The 19,987-nt window shown below is 51.8% G+C and overlaps 1 protein-coding gene across 3 annotated transcripts in view; it reads right to left on the bottom strand.

The window, feature by feature from the left end:
- Window positions 1-19,959, bottom strand: part of ANXA6 (annexin A6) — a 49,299-nt gene extending 29,340 nt beyond the window's left edge. The window contains exons 1-7 of one of the 3 annotated variants that reach the window (XM_045436915.1): window positions 19,810-19,959; window positions 9,144-9,187; window positions 3,738-3,828; window positions 2,946-3,040; window positions 2,285-2,398; window positions 1,144-1,234; window positions 128-207 (exon numbers count right to left, since the gene is read on the bottom strand). In XM_045436915.1, the coding sequence (XP_045292871.1) occupies window positions 128-207; window positions 1,144-1,234; window positions 2,285-2,398; window positions 2,946-3,040; window positions 3,738-3,828; window positions 9,144-9,161 (489 nt within the window). In that variant the 5' untranslated portion in view covers window positions 9,162-9,187; window positions 19,810-19,959. The remainder of the gene's footprint in view (window positions 1-127; window positions 208-1,143; window positions 1,235-2,284; window positions 2,399-2,945; window positions 3,041-3,737; window positions 3,829-9,143; window positions 9,188-19,809) is intronic. The other 2 variants (XM_045436926.1, XM_045436937.1) reach the window with 2 other exon arrangements.
- Window positions 19,960-19,987: the final 28 nt, after the last annotated feature.

The following is a 19,987-nucleotide window of genomic DNA, read 5'->3' as shown; positions in this document are numbered from 1 at the left end:
ATACCTGAGGAGCCACCGAGGAGCCCCTCACAGACCGCCCTGTCTGGGGCAACAGGCAGAAGGTGCCCACAGCCCTCTGCCCGCACTCTGGTAGAGAGCTCCAGGGAGGGCCCCCACGTAGACCAACCTGGAGCAGGACCACGAGCATCTTCTGGAAGTGGCCAGAGGTGTCGCCAATGATGTCAGCCTCCAGGTCTCGCTCGTAGGCTGTAGGGAAGGAACACAAGTTCTAGTCCCATCCCCATGAGACCTCAGGGATCCATTATCCAAGATGATCAGATATTTGTTACAAATCCCAAAACCCAGTCTCCATGATGGCCGTGGAAAGACCCAGGATGTATCTTTCACAGTGCTTTGTACTGACCCTGACACACTGAGATGGAATCTGCCCACTTCCCTTATCCCCACCTGTGCCATCTACCCAGGGTACCATGGCTGCTCACCTGGACGGTGGCTACAGCCTTCTAACTGTTCCCTCCTGCTTCTGCTCCCCTCGCCCTCCAATCCACAGCAACAAAGGTGACTCTTGAAGCCCTCTCTGATCATGAGCTCCCCTGCTTCCCACTAATCTTGGAATAAAACACTGCCCCCTCTTGGCCTGCAAGGCCCCATGTGACCCTGTCCTGCTCTCGACCCTTCTGGCCTCACACTGGCTACCAGAATTAATTCTGCCCCAGGGCCTTTGGACTTGCTGTTCCCTTTGCCTGCAGGATCTTCTCCCCACTCCTTCCGCAACAGGTTCCTTCTTTCTCATTTCCTCCCGAGACAACGCTTTCTCTGACCACTTGCCTGGAGCAGGTCCTCCCCAATTAAAGTCTGATTCTTGTTACCTCGTTTGTTTCCTTCATAACACTTAACCACAATGTGTCATCACCGTGTTTACCTCTGTCTCGTCTGTATCCCTTGTCACCTTGTTAGTCTGCGAGTTCTAGGGGGCAAGGATGACATGGGTTTTGCCCTCCCACCATATCCTGACAGCCTAGAGCAGTGCTGCACAGGGCAGCTATTTATGAGCGGGTGAGATGATGGACAGATCAGAGGGAAGGAGGAAAGCAGGTGGATGGAGAGTCTTAGGGCCCCACCCTTGCAATTACCCTCACTGCCTATCTGAAAGTGCTGAACGGCCCCTTCGGCCCATCTCACCATCTTTGTATGCTGCCACCAGCTGGTGGATCTGCTCATTGGTCCGAGAAGCCAAGATCTCAATGAGGCACTTCTCGTCAGTGCCGATGCCCTGGGAGAAGAGAAGGGACACAGGCGTCGGGGCTGGGCACTTCTCGTCAGTGCCGATGCCCCGGGAGAAGACAAGGGACACAGGCGCCAGAGCTGGGATGGGAGGCCGCCACCAGCCATGGGCTGGGTTCCTGGAGTGGCCAGAGCTATGACGTTCCCAGCGGGGAATGTCAGGGTGGTCCCACCATAGCTCTTGGTCACCAGACTGGAGCCGCTTGCTGCCCTGAGCATCAAAAGACACAGATTCTAGTCCTGCCTCTGCCAGCAGCTTGCTTTGTGACCTCTCATTAAGAAACTGTCTTTCTGGGCCTTGGTTGTCCCATCTGTAAAATGGAAAAGACACCAGGTACTCTGCCAAACTCCTCAGGACATCGAAGGCCATCTCTCACATCGCTGAACTTACCAACATATGAAGTGCGTTCATGCTGGATAGCTCATCCGAGGCAAAGATGACAGCGCTTTACACACTGTAAAGTGCCAGGTGCACTTAAGGGCTTTGATCCTTCCCTGCTTGCTGGGGGGCTACCCGCTCCTTCGACCACACCGAGCTGCCCCTCCCATCCTGAACACACCTCTGCCACCGCTCCTGACGTTTCTTACCCGGCCCAGAAGGACCTTCTGACTCCAATCAACCAAATCCTCCCCAGGCTTCTGGGCACAACTTGATCTCTCATTTTCTGTGACGCCCCCTCAAGTCACCCTGGGCCTGCCCTCCTGACCTCCTTTAGTATTCTCCTGGCCTTTGGGTATTGAGCGTAATTTGTCTTCACGTCCCTGTATCCTGCTTCCTCGGGGCTGTAAGCTGCTGGGTTGGGGCCCGGGCCAAGGGCCCGCCTGACGAGGTCTGCCTCCCACCAACATCTGTCCCACTCTGTCCATCTGGAGGAGACTGTGGCGCCCCTCTGGGATGGGGTTTGAGCAAGCTGTCTCCTGCAGCAGGGCACCCTGCTGGCGGGTACAGGGCTCATGGAGTACGTGCTGCAGGGACCAGAATCCTCCCACTAATCACACCCCCGCCTGCAACACACATACACAGACCCACGCTTCTTACCGAGATGGCATCTTTAATTTCTTTGGCATCACAATAGGCAAGTGGCCTCATGAGACCCACAATCAGTCGTTCAAACTTCCCCGTCAGCTCATACTTCAAGTCAGCAATGAGGTCCTGTGTTGAGGGTCAGGGGAAGGGAGGGAGGACGAGACGGAGGAGGAAGGGGAGGAGCACTTATGATAAGAATCACATTTAATGAGCACCTACTCTGTAAGGCACCAGGCTACGTAAGCGCATGGAACTGTCACTTTTGGAGGCGTGTGCTATCATCAACCCTAAGACACGGGCTTAGAGACGTCGGGTAACTTGCCCCAAATCATGCAGCTAGCAAATGGCGGTGCAGGATTCAAGTCCATGGCACCGTGTCTCTTCCCCAGCATTGTCTGTTTACTTGTTTACTGGGTGTGTCTCCCACCATCTGTGAGTCCACAGGGCTGACACCTCACAGGTCTCCTTCCCCTGTGTACCCCTAACACCGAGCACAGTGCCCAAGCATGTAGCAAGTGTTGGAGATGTATCTGTGGCTGAAGAGAAAGGAAGGCAGAACGGTCAGCACAGAGGCTGAGCTGGAATAAAAGAGGAAAGACCCTGAATGAACACACAGGCATATGAAGTCAGCTCCCCAGCCCCACCCCACCTGCCCCCCAGTTGCCATGGTTACCTTGCCATAGAGGGACTTGTAGCTCTGGCAGATCTCTTGCCTCTGCCTGTTGCTCCGAGAAGTGATTAGCTCCAATATGGCCTCCTTGTCACTGCCTGGAAGACAGGAGGGCACCTGTTACCCCACCCCAACCTGCCTCCAGGAAGCCCACCAGGGCTACTCCCTGCAGTCTTCAGGACCAGCCTTCATGAGGCAGTGGTATGGGTGGGGGAGGATCTATGGGGACCTGTCAAGCCCCTACTGAGAAGGATCACAGCACCCACAGTCTCTGAGCTCGGAGGACCTGTGATCCAGCCCCCTCATCAGACCCATGATGAAACTGAGGTCCAGAGAGGAACAAGGTCTCATCCAAGCTTTTACAGTGAGACCTGGCTTAGAAAAACCCAGGTATCCTAACACCCAAGACAGGGTTCCTTCAACGAGAAAAATAAAAGAGAATAACCAGCACCAAGTTCAGGGTAGTGGTTACCCCAAGAGGAAAAGCAGGAGTGATGCTTCAGGAGCAGACCTATCAAGGAGGTTTCAACTCTACGAGGAAGCAAGGGCAATTCCTCAAGGTGGGTGGCAGGCTGGTGGGTGAAGCTTCTATTATTTAGACCTTTTGGTTGGTCTAGAATAGTTCATTATAAAATTATGAAGAATAATACAAAGAGGAGACAAAAGAATCAGTGAGCACGTCTCAACATTTCACTGGCCCCCTTGCCCCCAGCAGGGGCGTGGGCTGTGCCCACATGTGGGAACGTCCCCAAGCTCCCCTTCCCAGGGCTCCTCTGCTGGTAGCTGAGCACCCACCAAAGCCCTTCATGGCCGTGTACAGAGCCTCGGCATCCCGGCTGGGGTCAAAGTCTGGGAAGTCATGAATGGAGCCCCGGTACTTGGTGCCCTGTGGAGAGAGAAAGGAACGTAAACTGCTGACCTTGAGTTCCCAGCCCCAACCCCAGGTCACACTCTCAAGCCCGGGCACAGTCAGAGTCTAGGCTGAGTTCCCTTCCTCTGAAATTAAGCGCTGGCTACAGAAAGCCTGGGCAAGGGTAGGGACGACCCTCCCTACACCTCCTGCCACAGCCTGTCCCCAAGGACAGTGCCATTTCCCCATGGGAGGGTGGCTCCGTTGAGCCCACAGTACTGCACAACCTTCCCAGAACCCAGGAGGGAGAAAAGCCAGGCTGAGTGCAAGGGGTAGAGATGATCCCTACAAGAGTAATGAGAGCTCTGCCTATTTTCACGGCACTTTACAGTTTATAAGGCCCTTTTGCCTTCACTCATGTGTTTCCAACCCGTGGGAGCACTTAAGATGATCTGTTATCACGAAAACAAACCAAGCCCAAAGATCCTCTTGCCGGGGATCCCACAGACCCCAGATCTCTGGTCTGTTCCCCTCTGCTCTCCAGCTCTAGAAACCTTGCAGCTGCCAGCTTCTGAGGGGGAGGTGGTGGCCCAAGGGAAGCCCAGAGCCACCCTCAGAATCGATGCCAAGGCAAGGTGCTGCCCTTCTGGGCCCAGTAAGCTGAGCTGGCAACTGGCATCTGAGGACAAGCTGGCTGGGTCCTTGGGGTGAAAGGGAGGAGAGGCAGAGCCAGAGGATCTTAGACATTGAACTTGAATGCACAATGGGCTGGTTCACAGAGAAGTCAGATGTGGGTCAGCTACATGGCCCCAGAGAAGTATGGGGCCAGGAGAGTGGCCGAGAACTGGGAGAGCTGGGGATGCCACAGCCCAAGGCACTGAGCACACGGCATGGTGACAGGGCACTCAAGCCTGGGCCGGGGCCAACGTTAAGGGCTGAAGATTCGGGGGGAAAGAACACCTGACCCTGTCTTTCATGAGCTTCGGACCCAGAAGAGAGACATGCACACAAATCAGCACGAGCTCGTAATAAATACCCTAGGACAGAGGCACAGTAATTTGGGAAGACAGTGGAGGCCGGTTCCAGCTAAGGGAGGGAACCAGGAAAGGCTTTGTGCAAGGGTTAAGGGTGCACAAACACCATGCCTTAATGGAATAAGAAGCAGGGGCGCCTGGGTGGCTCAGCTGGTGAAGAGACTGACTTAATTTTGGCTCAGGTCATGATCTCAGGGTTCATGGGTTTGAGCCCTGCCTCGGGCTCCACGATCACAGCGCTGAGCCTGCTTCAGATCCTCTCTCTGCCCCTCCCCCACTCTCAAAAGTAAATAAATGTTAAAAAACTTTTAATTAAAAAAAAAAAGGAGTAAGAAGCAAAGGCAAAAATGAGCCTCTGACAGCCTCCTGCACCCCCAGGGCCCACACTGAAGGACCTGGCCAGCTGTGTGGACGCCCCCTTGGTATGTTTGCAGATGCTGCCCCTCTGAGGTATGCATGCGTGGGCGCAGGGTTGCTATTTAAAGTTCTGACGGGGCCGGTGACCGGAAAAGGGACACGGCCTTCTTCCCGCCACCCGTGAATCCCCTGCAACCTGATCACACCCCTGGGCAGAGAAGGAGAGTTAGTAACACACGCCAAATCCTGGGACCAGAAAAGACACAGTCCCTTGAGAAAGCCCTAGCAGTGTGTGTTTTGCTCACCGAGCATTCCCAGCACCTAGCACAGAGCCTGGCACAACTAAGTACTCACTGAATATCTGTTTCCTGGATGGATAGGCATGAGGATGGATGAATGACTGTGAATATATTCTGAGCAAATCCAAGAAGACTTCCTGGAGGTGAGTTCTAAACTGAGCCCTAAAGGAGGAGTGACAGAGCGGCCCCAAGGACTGGAGGCAGGGGATGGGAAAAGCAGAGAGGGGGAAGGCTTGGCACAGGAAACAGCATGGAAAAGTCCCAGGCACAAGGGCAAGCAAGAACATTCAGGGAGGTGGCCCAGGTTCTTCAGCGCTCAGTGCAGACGCCCAAAGTCACCAAGACCATGGGACTCCAAGGTGCCAGGAAGAAGGAGAAGAGGAGAAGGTGGGAGGGCACGGGTCGCGGCAGCAAGCCGAGGACCCTCTCCCCTGTTGCTGTCCCTGCACCTCTACCCTGCGCGGTGTTGAGGACAGGGCTGCAAACGAAAGATGAGGCACTGCCATCATGGGGGAAGGGATGTCTTGGGGGAAGGGACATCTAATGACGGACAGGAAGCTCGATCAAAATGTTCCCTTCAAGGGGCGCCTGGGTGGCTTGGTCGGTTAAGTGTCCGACTTCGGCTCAGGTCATGATCTTACGGTCCGTGAGTTCAAGCCCCGCGTCGGGCTCTGTGCTGACAGCTCAGAGCCTGGAGCCTGTTTCAGATTCTGTGTCTCCTTCTCTCTGACCCTCCCCTGTTCATGCTCTGTCTCTGTCTCAAAAATAAATAAACGTTTAAAAAAAAAAATGTTCCCTTCAAGACAGGCTTGGTGAGGAGCAAGGCCAGTTTCCCATGTATGTCTTTGCACAAGGAAATAAACTCTTCCAGGGGACAGCGGCCAGTTTAGTTATCCCAGGAGGGTCCCTCAGGATCACAGCCACTAGAAGAGGGGGACATGATGGGGGGCCCTAGCACTGGTCACATTTAGAAGCAGGAGACAGTCCTTCAAATCACCCAGGCCTGGTTTCCCACCATTGGTCATCCTCACGCCAACCTGAAGAATTCTGCATCTCTAGGTGCCATCTGTGTACCTGTCCCCTCTTCTCCACCTCACCCAGATGGTCTGTCACTCTTCGTGCAGACAGGTTCCTGGCCTCCAGCACCCATGGCCAAGGGGAGGGGAGAACAGAGAAGGGACTTTCCACCCTGAAATATTCAGCAGGTCCTGATGCCAGCTGGTGAGCAGCCTGGACCCTGGGGCTCTGAGGTCTCGGGACCCACCCCAACTGCTGCTAGAGTAGGAGCCTGAGGCCTCTCGGGAGCAGAGCTGATGTCACCCGGAGAGATGGCTGCCCGGCCAGGACTCCACCTCAGAGCAGCCTTGACCAGACCTGAGCCAGGCCTCATCTCTGCAGCTGCTAGAGTTCCAGGTACCGGCACCTGCCCCTTTTGCCCCGCCCTCAGTGTTCTCACCCCCCATCATCGAGTTCAAACCCAGAACATCCCTGTGAAATGGATGCCACAGAGCCATGCATCCGGGGCCTTTCTGACACCACGCTATTTCTTCACATCTTTGGGCCTCAAGTTCACCACTTCTAGAAGGAAACACTGGGAGAATAGCACAATTAACACTGGGGGTGATCTGGACCAGATAAAAGAGTGAGCGGCTGGTTCTGTGCACGTGTGCGCAGGGTTTCTCAGACCTTCTGGTACGGTCTTCGGCAACCTTCTCCCTCCCCAAACCCTTGCACCCCAAGCGTGCCAAATTACTGTTGCTGCTCTGCACACCCTACATCAACTTCTCTCTGGCCTTCTGTTCCACTGTCCCCTCCCTCTGGAGCACATCAGCCCCCTTGCTCCTACCCAGTAGCTCTCTCCAGGCACCTTTCCCAGTTTCCCCAACCTGCGTGCCCACAGAGCTCCTTTATGCCTCCACTAGAGCATGCGTGCCATGAATGGGGGATAACAGCTCATCTCACGGGATGAGGGACCTCTAAGGCCTTGCCACCCATTGACTCTTGTTTGCAGACTGTCTACTGCCCCCCTGGTCCGTGGCAACAAGAAACCACAGGTCAGCCAGGCAGAAGCGTGGCCTGGTAGCACTGGAACAGGATTCCAAAGTTCCGTGCCCTAGGTCCTGGCCCCTCTGACCTCCCAGGATCTGCGCAGTCCACTTGGGTCATGCAGAACCCTGCAGTTTGAATGCCTCCCAAGCAACAGCTCCAGCATGACTACATATGGGAAATGGGGAACAGCAAGTTATGCCTTGGACCTCTGCCCATAACCACTAACACTTTCTCTTCCTGGTCAGAGAGACCACTTGTGCAAGTGCACTCCTCAGAGGCTGATAGGAAGGTCGCAGCTAGGACTTTTTTGAGTATGGCTCCTATATCACATGATACACTGTGCTCTTCAAAGATTGTGAAGATATCCTTAAGAATAGGTACCCTTAAGGCCCTTGTTCGCTGGGAGGCCCAGAGAGAGTCAGAACTCCCCCAAGATCACACAGCTCCTGTATTAGGTCTATGGCCAGTAGCTCTGTGACTGAAGTGAGGAGCAAAAGGGGCCAAGTCAGGTGTCCCCTGTGGGTGTTTTTTTAAATGTTTTCGTTTATTTGTTTTGAGAGAGAGCGCCTACGTGTGTGTTTGAGTGGGGCAGGGGCAGAGAGAGAGGGAGAGAGAGCATCCCAAGCAGGCTCCGCACTGTCAGTGCAGAGCTGGACACAGGGCTCGAACTCACAAACTGTGAGATCATGACCTGAGCCAAAATCAAGAGTCAGATGCTTAACCTGTTGAGCCACCCAGGTGCCCCAGGTGCCCCCTTGGTTTTATTCTCCCTTCCTGGTCATCATCATTGCAGTGGCCCTATCTCCTTCTCTAAGGCTAGCCAACAAGGGTCACTCTCAGGTGAACCGTGGCACAGAATGACATGTAGCTCTGCCCAAGGATGGAACCCAATCCTGGCCACGCCCAGGAGTAAAAGCTCCACCACGCCTTAGCTTCTACTGCCCAGCAAAGTGGTCACGCAGCATGAGAGATTGGGGTCTCCCAAGCCAGGATATCCCAGGTGCACGTGACAAGGGACACTTCCATCTCCAGAGCAGAGAGAACCCTCTAGTGCTTTTGCCTACCCGGTAGCCATCTCCCTGGGGAACCACTTAAGCCATGTAGTTCAGGTAGGACCAACTCTACCATCTGAATCCAAGTTACCATTGGCCCAGCCAATGAGAGCCAAACCTAGGACTTTTCATGGAATCACTGGGAATAAATTAGGCTGTTTCCTCCAGGCTGCCCAGGAAGCAGAATGGAAGCCTAGGACAGCTGGTGTCTAGAGCACCAAATCAGGGAAGAGCCGCCCAAGAATGACGCCATGCAGAGGAACCCTAGTTCACAGAGGCAGAATCCTGACAATATCATTTGGGTCCCTGGAACCAGCCCAACCTGAAGCCCTGGGCTTTTCAGTCATATAAGCCAATATACATCTGATTAGGATGTTATATGCTGTCATTGGTCACTTGCAACTAAAAAGGATGTGATTTGTAACAGGAGCAAGCAAAGCCTGAGAACCTCCCCTGCTCCTTTCTAGATGAGGGTACCCAGGATCTGCAGAGTGGGCCTCGTGACTCTAGAAGCCCAGGAAAGGCAGACCATAGGCTTCAGGAGGGGAAAGGCTCCTTACCTGTGCTGGTTTGGCCATGGTATCAGGTTCTGCAGCAGATAACACTGTGGAGAAGAAAGAGACCCGTGAGATCTGGTCCCCTCCATTCTTTCCCCCAATTTCCTCACCCATCTTTCCTCCCAAGGGAAGGCAGGCTCCCCCTACTGTTTTCCAGCTGCGTCCAGCCCTTTTGGTTAAATTACCCCCTGACCTGCTTCAAGGCCAGATGCCTTTTTCAGAAGACAATGAACAGACTAGCCTGTGTCCAGATACTCACACCAGGATGGGAAAGAGGCTTGGAACCCAGAAGGAGACTGGGAGCGACCACTGACCCGCACGACTCCCCCAGGCGGTGCAGGGCACTTGCCCAGGTATCCCACTTAACCCTCACAGCGATCCTTCCCAGCACCAGATTCTCCCTTTCCACAGGGGAAGAAATGGAGGATGGGGGGAGTCAGGGAGGTTGCACCATTTACCCAAAGTCACACAGCTTAAAGATGAATGCAACAAAGTCCAGACTCCAGAGTCCATGCTATCTGCACCACGCATGTTCTATGTCTAAGTCACCAAGAATGGTTCCAGAGGCCAGGGCTTAACGTTCTACAGATGAGAGTGCTCAAAGGGCTCTGGGCCACCTGTTGCAAATATCTGAAGGGCTGTTGTTCCTGTGGAAGTCAGTGAGCATTTCTTTAGCGTCTACTCTGATTAGGCACTGCTCTAGGCACTGATGACACAGCAATCTGTAAAAGAGATTTTTAAAGCCCTGCTTTTCTGTGGCTTACTCCATAATGGGGAAGAAGAACATGCATATGGCAAAAAGTAAGAAGAAAAGATAATACTTGGTCAGGAGAGAGTCACATGGGGTACAAGCCTAGGCTGAGTGATCAGAGGATTGCAAGAACCATGCCGATCCCTGGGGGCAGTGGGGTCAATGGACCCACTGTGGCTAATGTGGCAGCAGGGAGTGGAGGCAGGGGACCAGCACTGAGGACTTTTCGCTGATAGGACAAATGGGACACATGATCTGATCAAAGAGGGTGTAGGAGACAGCATCTAGAGTGAAGAAATAAGGAACAAAAATGTCTTACCTAAAAAAGAAATGAAAAAGGGGCTGTAACTGGTTTGGAAATGGGAAGCACAGGGGCGGGGCAGGCTAATGGGCACTCTCAGCAGGAAGGCAGGGATGGAAGTGAAGCAATTTTCCGGGGACAAGAGGAGAAGGAAGGGCCGGTCTGTTCCGTTTCAGTCAGGACCGTACGATTGGGTCTTTTTAAACCATGTCTGTGTATTACTTTTGAAGATTTTTTTTTTATAGTTATTTATTTTTGAGAAAGAGACAGAGGGTGAGCAGGGGAAGGGCAGAGAGAGAGAGGGAGTCAAAGAATCCGAAGCAGGCTCCAGGCTCTGAGCTGTCAGCACAGAGCCCGACGCGGGGCTCGAACTCCTGAACCATGAGATCATGACCCGAGCTGAAGTCGGATGCTCAACCGACTGAGCCACCCAGGCGCCCCCGTGTGTTACTTTTTAAAAGTAAGAATAATAACCTCGATCAGCTCCTACAAGGAGCAGAACTAGAAGAGCGGAAACCAGGGTGGCATTTTAGCTCAGTGCTTTCCCGTTCTCCGTGTAGCCCACCACCACCAAAAGAAAAGAAAAACCCAAAAAACAACAACAACAAAAACTTAGGGGAAGTCAGCCCTTGACCTCAGTCCATAATCCTGCTCTCATCTTGGGGCACTAGAGACAGTGTGACACGGTAGAGAGAACACAGGTTTTGGAGTCAGGTGGACAGAACTGGATTGCCACTTTATTAGCTACGTGCCCTTCAGCATACTGCTCATCTCTGAGTTCAAGGTCATCTCAAGTACAAAACTGGGGCTCTCCCTTTGCTCCCTTGCAGGACTGTTGGAGGAGGAGACATTTTAATTGAAGTCAAGGGCAGAGCACAGGAGGCCAGGTACTCACTGCACTGGTGCGAAGTTCTGACGGGGCTTTGTCGTGTTTGCCTGTGTCCCCAGTGACTGATCATGAGTCCCCCACACTGCAGTCAGCAGACAGACAGGAGGAGGGACTGGGAGTGAACAGCAGAGGACAGAGATCTGTCTACAACCCCAGCAGGGCTTGAGGAAACCCTGCTGTTTCCCTGACAACCAGGGGCCCCTCTGTACAAACATGCAACTCTCACCAGGAAATGGAAACTCCCCCCCCCCCGCCCAGGGGAGGGGGGCCCAAGTCTACCCCAGGGCCTGGCGGGGGAGCCACCTCAGGGGTTTCCCAGGCCTGGGGCATGGTGTGGGCAGGGGGTGAGGGATCCCCAAGGCCAGCATAGAAATGGACAGAAAGAGGCCTGGGAAGTCAGCTGAGGCAGGCAGGGCTAAGGCCTGTCACCTGCACCTCCAGTCTGGAAGCATTTTCCTTTGGCCTTGTTGCTGGAAACTTCAGCTGCTGGCTGTAGCCCAGGCCCATCTGGACGAGAGCCCTTTCCAAGGAGAGACGGCTTAGAGGAAGGGCCTCCAAGTCTTTGGGAAAATATCCTCAGCTCAGAGAGCAGTCTGTGTGTGCTTCATGTGAGTGCACGTCTTGTGTCTACACAAAAAGCAAACTTCTTCCAGAACTAGAGGTTGAGACGGCCATTTGTGGGGTGGGGAGGGGTTTGAATCTCCAACAGCCCCTCCTCTGTGGGCTTAGGGAAGCCCTGGTGCTAATCAGAGGCGCCATCTACCTTGGCTTTACGAGGGTCTCCGACCCCTCCCAGAGCAACCCAGACTGTACCTCTCAAATTGGTTGAATGAATGTGTTATATACAATATTTCAGAATCCCAGAGGGCTCTTAACCATCCACTACTTCAGGCCCCTCATTTTCTAGATGAGGTAAAGGCATTTCAGGGAGGGTTAGTAACTTGCCAAGGCCCAGACAATGGCCAATATCTGTGTCTCCAAGCCCCAGGTCATAAGCCCTTACACCACTGTGGACCCTGGCTGCAATGGGATATTAGGAGAGGCCCAAGAAAAAGACCTAGGTCTGATTCTCAATCTGTCTGTAACCTCAGACAAGCCAGGTTCCCGTTCTGGACCTCAGTTTCTTCATCTGTAAAATGGGGATAATATCACTCTCTCTTTGGGAAAATCCAGAGTGGATGAGAGAGGCTTTTATAGATTTCAACCATGAATTTTCATAGCAAAATCTAGAATATTAGTCTCAGGGGGTTCTCTCCCAGGTCACAGGATTCTTCTCTATCCCTAAGCCTCCCCCCTACCCAGTATGCTAGTCTTATCATCCTGGTTAAAATAGCTTCACAAGACTGGCAGGTATGGCCATTCTAGACCTGTGCTTCTCTCCTCCCAGGAACCCTGAACCTCTTCTGACCTGGATATGCAACAGGGCTCATGATGACTGATCATTCCAGAAATCCATTCAAGGGTGGGGGGCAGGGGGTGGGCACCTGGGTGGCTCAGTCGGTTAAACATCTGACTTTTGATTGCAGCTCAGGTCGTGATCTCACAGTTTGTGAGGTTGAGCCCTGTGTCAGGCTCTGTGCTGACTGCAGAGCTTGCTTGGGATTCTCTCCCTCCCTCTCTCTGCCCCTCCCCTGCTATGTGGGTGCATGCCTCTCTCTCTCTCAAAAAATAATTATTTTAATTATTATTTAATTATTAAATATTATCTGATAATTATGTGATTATATAATATATATTTATTAAATGTATATTAATAATAAATATTAATATTTATTAATTAATAATAAATATTATTATAAATAATTAATTATAATTATTATTAATAATAATTATTTTAATAATTGATTTAATAATTATTATCCAAATAATTTTATTATCCAAATAATTAATCCAAATTAATTATCCAAATAATTAATCCAAATTAAATTATTAATCCAAATAATTTAATAATAATTAATTTAATAATTAATATATAAATATTTATTATAAATAATAAATATTATTCGTTATTATTTAATAATTAAATAATTATTGAGAGACACAGAGCACAAGCTGGGGAGGGGCAGAGAGAGAAAGACAGAATCTGAAGCAGGCTCCAGGCTCTGGTCTGTGAGCACAGAGGCCGATGCTGGGCTTGAGCTCATAGACCGTGAGATCATGACCTGAGCCAAAGTCGGACACTTAACCGACTGAGCCACCCAGGTATCCCCCCAATTTTTTTTTTAAAATCTATTCAAGGGTAGAGTCTCCCAGTGGCTTTTTGCTACTCTGGCTACCCCCCTGCCTTAGTCCTTTAGCCTGCAAGCAATCAAGTTTCCTTTGCCAATCTAGAGTCTCCCAGTGGCTTTTTGCTACTCTGGCTATCCCCCTGCCTTCGTCCTTTAGCCTGCAAGCAATCAAGTTTCCTTCCTTCCCCTTTGGGAGCTCCAGACTGATTCCAGGAGGAATGCTCTAGGGTAGAGAACACACCAGAGCTGGCAGGACTTATGGCTTACCACTGCCCAAGTGCAAGACCTGGGAAACCACAAGCTGGACAGGGGAAGGGTCTTGCCAAATCATGCAAGAGGTGTGGGCTTTCAGGTAGGACCTCGCTGGGAGTCACAGCTCCACCCCCAGTGTGTGATTTAGGTAAACTACCTTAACTGAATCTCAATTTCCATATCTGCAGAATGCACATAAAACTTATCTCCAAGTACTGGTAAATAAATGAAATAGCAGATGAAGAGCCCTAAGCACAGTGCCTATTACAGAATAAAGTCTCAATAAATGGTAGCTTTTATTATGATAAAACCAAACATTTACAGTGGAAGCAGAGTGGCATCGTAATCAAGAATGCAGGCTTTGCAGGCATGGCCTGAGTTCAAATCCAGACACATCAGGGGCACCTGGGTGGCTCAGTCGGCTAAGCGTCTCACTTCGGCTCAGGTCACGGGTTCGTGAGTGCAAACCCCGTGTTGGGCTCTGTGCTGACTGCTCAGAGCCTGGAGCCTGCTTTGGTTTCTACGTCTCCTTCTCTCTCTCTCTGCTCCTCTCTGGCTCACACTTTGCCTCTTTCTCTCAAAAATAAACATTAAAAAAATAAATAAATAAATAAACGAACATTTATAAAGGGAAAAAAACCCCAGACATTCCAGAAAATTCCTAGCTCATGACCTAGGGCAAGTTCTGTCATTTCTCTCTGACTCAGTTTCTGCATCTGGGAAATGCTAATATCCTAAGGTTTTTGGTGAAAATTCTATAAACTAAGGTGGGTAAAATACTCAGCATGGCCAGGAACACATTAAATGTGTAGTAAGTGGTGGCTTCTGTTATCAAGGTCACCGTTGCAGAGCAGTGGTCTCCAAAGTGGGGTACACTACAAGCCATTGGGGTGCAGGACAAAAACATTACAACTTTCTCAATTTTTTTTTACCTTGTCCTTTTCTGTTGCATTTGTGCCAAATATATACAGTTATAAGATGCATGTTAGGGGTTCAGGCTGATAGAGGTGCACAATCAGGAGTCTGGACTTCAAGGGAATGAAGCAGATAGAGGGGACAGGAGATGTCAGACTGAACAGAAACACCAGCGTAAGAAAAAAGCATTTCTGTTCTCCAAAGGTGTCTTGCCTACTTTGGAGGAAGACAGAGCGCTTTCAGGGAGGGTGGCAATGCTGAGCATAGGGGGTAAAACCAGGTGTGTGTGGGGAAGTAAATGTGAGAATAATCAAAAAATAACTTGGGGGGCGCCTGGGTGGCTCAGTCAGTTGAGCCTCTGACTTCGGCTCAGGTCATGATCTCGCGGTCTATGAGTTCGAGCCCTGTGTTGGGCTCTGGGCTGACAGCTCAGAGCCTGGAGCCTGCTTCACATTCTGGGTCTCCCTCTCTCTCTCTCTGCCCTCTCCCACTCATGCTGTCTCTCTCTGTCTCTCAAAAATAAATAAACATTAAAAATATTAAAAAAAAATAACTTGGAAGGTCACACAAACACTCAGCCAGACCTCTGTGCCCCTAAGGCCTGGGGACTCTAACTTGGGCCAGGTCACTCCTTGCCCACTTGCAGGCCGTCTTAGCTCAGCATCCAAGGCTCACGACATCCTTCCTGATTTGTCTTCCCCCCTCTCTCCTTCACCCACCACCACACTCCTTCCCCACTAAGCCCACACAACCCCTCCTACCAGCATTTTCTATCCAGCCTTCTAGCATCAAAACCAGTGCTTTTCAATTCTGGCTTCATTAATGCCACCTGGGGAGTTTTTCCAATTTACCAAAGCGTAAGGTCAATGCCCAGAGATTCTGACTCACTGGTTTCTGGGGTGAGGCGTAGGCTTTGGTAATTTTTAAAAACTTTTCTAAGTGATTCTTCCAACTCTTCCAGGAAGCCAGGAGGGATTTCTCTTGCCTCTGAACCCCCCATAGTACTGAGAAATCACCTATATTAGACTGGCTTGGGTCAACCATTTGGATTTACCACTCCTCAAATAGAGGGAGGTTGCTTTCCTCCAAGGTATTCTAGGAAAAAAATCTACCTCAAACCCTCCGGGTTATCTGATTCCAGTCTGTCTTTGAGTTATTTTACAGCTCAGTAATTTGTAGGTAAATGGTGGTAATATAAAATAATTCTTATAGACACCCTCATAGTATTCTATCTGATAAAGGTCCAATTAATTCCCCTCTCCTTCTGCCGGAAAAACCAGTTTGCCTCCATTTGAAAATTCCTTTTAAAAAAAGTGTCTACTGATTCTCTTTCAAGCTGGTTTTAACATCTGCCTTTCCAGTCATTAGTAAGTTAGTAGAATAAAATCTTGGCATATGATCATTTTTATATCTTTTGAACCATGATTTTACTGTTTCTTAAAATGACTGTTCCTGCTTCTTTGCTGTACCCCTTAGCATAGGGTATGACTCATAAGGATTGTTGGGTGAAATACATTGAGCTGTTTTAATATTTTCTTAGTGACCCCGTTGGGGGTAAAAAAATCATACAATAAGAGGACATCCAGGCTAGTGGTTTTCAAACTGTGCTTAATTCCTCATTATATAGCCAGGAGAGGAAATAACTTGAGGGGTTAAGTATAATTTGCCCAATGTCACTAAGAAAACTAGTGATGAAGCAGGGGCTCATTTTTCAAAGTCCAGAGTGCTAACAGGGGCTCATTTTTCAAAAAATATTTACTGAGCTTGTCCATTGGCTAGAGATGGGGGTAGAATAAAAACTGAGACCGATGAATCTCCCACCCACACAAAGCTGGCAATCTAGTGCAGTAATCCGCAATTGTTTTGATCTCATATACCACCAGTAACAAACAACAACAACAAAAAATTGAGCATTCATCACGATAAAAATATATTTTGTAAGCATGAGATTAAAGGCATATGTAAGAAGAGGCCTGTCTCTTCCTGTACCCCAGAAAATCATCTTCGCGCCCCCCAGGATGTGTGCACCCAACTCCAGAGGCCCCTGGCCTATAAAATCGATATCCTTCCCTTTCCCTTTTCCTGATGGCTCCTCCCCCAGTCTGCAGGAAGACACCAGAATCAGCCCCACAGTCCTCGGGGAGCAAGCCTTTGATGAAGCCAGGGGAAATGCCATTCCTGGCCTTGTGCCTGGGCACACCCCCCCAGCTGGAGGCACTCGGGTTTCTTAGAGAGCAGTGTCTCTCCCTCTCCTGACCCAGAACCCTTGATCTCAGGGTTGGACAAGTCCCCAGGAGATCCTCGGGCTGCCCCAGGTTTAGAATTGGATGGGCCTGGGTTTGAACCCCAGTTCAGGTCACTTTTGTGAGAGACAGCAATGTGTAGTGTCTAATGGGACAGACGCTGGAGCCCCATTGCCTGACAGTGAAGCCTGATCTGCACTTTGGGAGCTGTTTGGCCTTGGGCAAGTACTTAGCCTCGTATGCAAAACAGGATAAAAAGAGTGCCCAGCTCAGAGAGTGCTGGCGAGGACAGAAAGAAGACACATCTAGAGCCTCGAAGTGGCCCTGACACACAGGAAACACAACGTTAGCCATTAGTATTATTTCTTCCCTAAACTTCTGAGGGCTGACTTCCCACGTCTGCAAAATAGGCATGGTAACAGCATGTAATATATCAAGGCTTCGGCCAGAGCCTGACAAGTTGGAAGGGTTCAATAAACAACGCAGGTTACGATTTTATTATTATTTCAGAAGCACCAGGACACCCGTTTAACAGATGAGGAACCTGAGGCTCAGGTCACCTGACTTCTCAAGCACCACACCCTTCTGAGATGACAACGGTAGCACTTGCTTCTCTGGGCACAGCACTCTGCAGTTTACAAGGCGCTCTCACAGCTGCTGTCTTATAATCTCAGGAGGGTATCAACCTCCTCCTCATTTTACAGGAGGGCAATCTGAAGCTCAAAGAACCCAAAGACAGTCATTTCTCCCTAGCCAGTCTCTGTGGGAGCTTCTCAATCCCAGGAGGAAAGGAAATGCAGTGGCTGGATGCCTAGCCAAGAAGTTTATAAGCATAACAGTCCCCCCTCCCAAAGACTCCGTCTCCTCCGTTGTGGAGGTGCAGGGAGGGCGGGTGTGAGGACAAGACCCGGACTTGCATGCTCAGAAATCAGGGTACTGACCACATCCTGCACTTTGTCCCCACCCAGGAAGTATCTTGGAGAAGCTGGGTGGGGTGAGGCTAAGTGATACCACTGGGCCTCCCCAGAAAATCCTAGAATAATACAACATGAGGAGTCATGCAGCCTGTACCCATTCTACCAGCTGGATGCCCTGGACACATCTCTTACCCCTCTACAGAGGAAGGAACTAACACCCAGAAGGGTAGATGTGCCCAGGGCCCCAGCTACTCAGAGGCTGGGGCCGAGGCTGGAGCCTGGTGGCCCAAGGCTCCTGCTGGGTGCTGCACTGCAGATGCTCCAGAGGCTGGCAGCTTCCCAACACTGCAGAACTCCCCCGCCCCGTCCCAGGGGTCAGCTCCAATAGGCAAGGTTCCGCACTTCCAAAGGACAGCCCCCCTCCTTTGCACACTGGTGTCCACATTCTGCCCCAGCAAGAGCTATGGCCCTTACTCAGAAACCGCAAATATTTTCTGAATCTGAGCAGCCAGTGCCTTGGGAACAAAGGGTGGAAGGCAAGGAAAGATGGATGAGTGACTGTCACAGCTGCAGAGGGGGATGCAGGCCTGTGCCTCCCTCCCTGGCCCCACCCAACTCCCAGAATCCTAAGTCCTTAGAACAGTTGAATCCTAGAACACCAGCGCTGGAAGTGACAGCCAGTTGAGCAGCCTTTGCTACGGATGGTTAACTAAGCCCCAGAGAGGGAAGGGCCTTGCCCAAGGACCCCTCCAGCACCTGGAACTGTAACCCTGCTTTCCATGACTCCCAGGCCAGTGCGCTCTGCATGGCACAGGCCTGCCAGCTGGAAGGGCAAGGTCTGCGGGAGCTGCAGCTGGATGGATCATTCACCCGGAAGGGCCAAGCAGGACAGGATATCCCTCCTGGGTCAGTGGGCTAGCAATTTAAGGTGTGCTTTGGGTGGGGTGGGGGAAGTGAGGGAAAAGAGCAGAAGGAGGAAACCAGAGTCCTTTCACCAACCCGGGAGCCATATGGCCAAATTTGGAATTGTCAGGAAGACCCAAGGGGGTTTAGAGAAAAGGAAGGGGAGGGAGGAAGCAAAGGCTGGATTCTCTTAGCAAAAGCCCCCACCCCCACCCCTTCCCCTTACAGGGCTTACAAGCGTCGCCCAGGCTTCCCAAGCCTGTAATCAAGACTTCCCAAACTTGCAATCATTCCTTGCAGCTGACAAATAAATCAATTTTAACAATAGCCATCATTTCCATCAAGAGGGTCTGAGTTTATCAGCTCTGGAGTTGGAATAGGAACTTGAGGCTCAGAGAGGGAAAGCTACGGATTCAAGGTCACACTGAAAGTTGATGGTGAAGCTGGGATTGGATTCAGGGTATTTCAGTCCCATGCGGGTATTTTGGGAGTTATCTGAAGCCCCAAGAGCTTTGGTTAGGCCTAAAATGGGCTTCCGGAGAGCAGAAAGAAGGGTGGGGCCTCCGTCCTTAGAGCCCGGCTCCAAGTCTCCTTTAGGCCACTGGTGATCCAAAGGGGAAGGGAGGGTCCCTGGGGTGTGAACAAGCCAGTCCCCCCCATCGGTCTGCACACAGAGCCTTCTTTCCAACAACACCCACAAACCGCTGCACCAGCGGCTGGACGATATGACTCTTCCTGCAGCCTCAGTCTCCGTTTGGCCTCAGCCACACCCTTCCCTGCGGGTTCTTAGACCCCCGTCCAGCTGTCCCCAACCCTAGATCTTCTAAGTCTCTCCAGCCCCCGCCCCCTCTCAAAGCGCGGCCAGCACCCGGCTCTGCGTCTGCCGGGTTGCCCCCAGCCCCCGGACCACACCCGCTGCAGGTCGGTCCGCCCGCCCCTCTCCTCCCCTCCTTTCCCCTCCTGCTCTCCCCTCCCCCAGCCAGAGCGCCTTCGCCTCTGCTTCTACGCTCGCGGCTCTAGATTTGCTCCACTGCGTTCCCCCCGGCACGTTCAGCCCGCGACCCTCCCGGGTTACCGCGCCCTCGCGTTCCCGCCCCCCCGCCGCTCCCCACCTGCCCGCGCCCTCCACCTGCCCGCACCCCTCCCAGGAGCCTCGCGGGAGGCACAAGTCAGCAATGACTGGGCGTTTATTGCTCGTCCCCGCGTCCCTGCAGCCCCCAGGAAGGGGAATCCCTCGAAGCGATCCCCTCTCCTGCCTCAACCCACTCACCGCGCGGCGGAGGCTTCCTGTAGCGGACTGGGAGACGGACGCGCGGACGCGACGCGGCGCTCGCAGGGTGGGAGCCCGTTAGCCGAGCAGGAGCAGCAGCGCGGGGCGGGCCCGGAGGACAGCGGGCGGCTGCTCCCCCGCAGGACACGTGGCGCGCGAAGGCCAATCGGGCTCGCCC

Source organism: Leopardus geoffroyi, chromosome A1, assembly GCF_018350155.1.
Source record: "Leopardus geoffroyi isolate Oge1 chromosome A1, O.geoffroyi_Oge1_pat1.0, whole genome shotgun sequence".
NCBI lineage: Eukaryota > Metazoa > Chordata > Mammalia > Carnivora > Felidae > Leopardus > Leopardus geoffroyi.
Note: the sequence above shows the minus strand (reverse complement) of the source record. Positions and strands in the feature narration are given on the sequence as shown.